The 1,478-nt window shown below is 65.6% G+C and overlaps 1 protein-coding gene across 1 annotated transcript in view; it reads left to right on the top strand.

The window, feature by feature from the left end:
• Positions 1 to 993: 993 nt before the first annotated feature.
• Positions 994 to 1,478, top strand: part of RNF225 (ring finger protein 225) — a 1,341-nt gene continuing 856 nt past the window's right edge. The window contains exon 1 of the mRNA XM_032388630.1: positions 994 to 1,478. Within this exon, the coding sequence (XP_032244521.1) occupies positions 994 to 1,478 (485 nt within the window).

Genomic DNA, 1,478 nt, shown 5'->3' with positions numbered 1-1,478 from the left:
CCCACAGGGCCACTGCCCCACCAGGTTCTTGAAAGTGGTTTCATGAGGTGATGGAAGACTTGGGTGGGGGGTTATTGCCCACCCACTGGGCCAGACTCACTGGCCTGTCTGCCTGTGCCATTCATTACCTTCCTGCCGCCCCCAACATCCGGCCAAGGTCAGGCTTGGTGTTCATCCTGGAGGCACCTGTCTTGGGGGCGGGCCAGGCAGTCAGACAAGTCTGACAAGTACCCTGGGAACCTGGGATCTGGAGGGAGTGGTACCAAGACAGCACCCTCCTGCAGGGAGGGGCACCTAGAATGCAGCTGGGGGTAGGCAGAGGACTGGGGTCAGAACTGGCAGGGACGTGCCAGCCAGAGGGAGGAGGCACCAACAGGTAGGAAGAGCCCAAAGGCCAGCTGGTGTCTGTCCTGGTGGGGAACCTCTGGCACTTGTTCTGGGCTTCCATCACTGCTCTGTGCTGCTGGGCTCCAATCCTGAGGCTTGGGTGTCCTCTTTTCCTCATCTGCCCCTCCTGGAGTCTTGAATGGACCCCCTAGAGTCGAACTAGTTCTCTTAGAGGTCCCTATCTTCTGCTCCTCTCCATGTTGGATCCTCCCCATTGCTCGTCTGGGGTCCTTCCTGGTGATGGGTCCTCAGCTTTCCTCTCTGCCCCTTCCCTGCCCGTCTAGCTTAGGACCTATTGTGCCCCCTGGGTCTGTCCCTGTCCCCAATCCTCTGCCCTCCCATCTATTCCCCGCCCCCTCCTCAAGTCCTGATGCTTCCTGGACTTTCTACCTGGACACCCTTTCTCTCTGCTTCTACCCCGCGAGTCGCTTACTGTTCCTATTCTCTCTGTTCCTTGGCTCTACACAGCCTTCTTCGGATGCCCCTGCTCTGTGTTGGGCCATCCCCTCCAGAGTCCAGTCCCTGACCCTGCACAGACCCTCCTCCATTCTTCCTCCGCCTGCTTCCCTGGCTGACGGCCCGCCTCTCCCCTCAGGTCCGGTCCGGATGCCGTGCCCTCGGCCTCCCTGGCTCCGCCGTCCTCGGGCCCCTCAGGGCTCAGGTCCCAGCTCCCCGAGCTCGCTCTCTGCGCCCCGCTCCCCCGGCACGGAGGAGGGCGGAGACGACGGCGGCGAGGAGGAGGAGGAAGGGGACGGCAGCCCGGGCTCCGGCCCCATCCTGACCCCCGCGTCCCCCGGGGACTGTCTCATTTGTGTGTCACCCTTCGACGGCGTTTTCAAGCTGCCCAAGCGCCTGGACTGCGGCCACGTCTTCTGCCTCGAGTGCCTGGCTCGCCTGTCCCTGGCCACGGCGGGTGGCGGCGACGCGGTGGCCTGCCCCGTGTGCCGCGCGCCCACGCGCCTGGCCCCGCGCCGAGGGCTGCCCGCGCTGCCCACGCAGCCCGGCCTGCTGCCCCGCGACGCGCGCGCGCCGCTGCGGCCCCCGGGCTCGGTGCGCTTCGACCGCCGCCGCGGCCTGCTCTACCTGCGGCC

Source organism: Phoca vitulina, unplaced genomic scaffold (assembly GCF_004348235.1).
Source record: "Phoca vitulina isolate PV1807 unplaced genomic scaffold, GSC_HSeal_1.0 scaffold52, whole genome shotgun sequence".
In the NCBI taxonomy this organism is placed as follows: Eukaryota; Metazoa; Chordata; class Mammalia; order Carnivora; family Phocidae; genus Phoca; species Phoca vitulina.
Note: the sequence above shows the minus strand (reverse complement) of the source record. Positions and strands in the feature narration are given on the sequence as shown.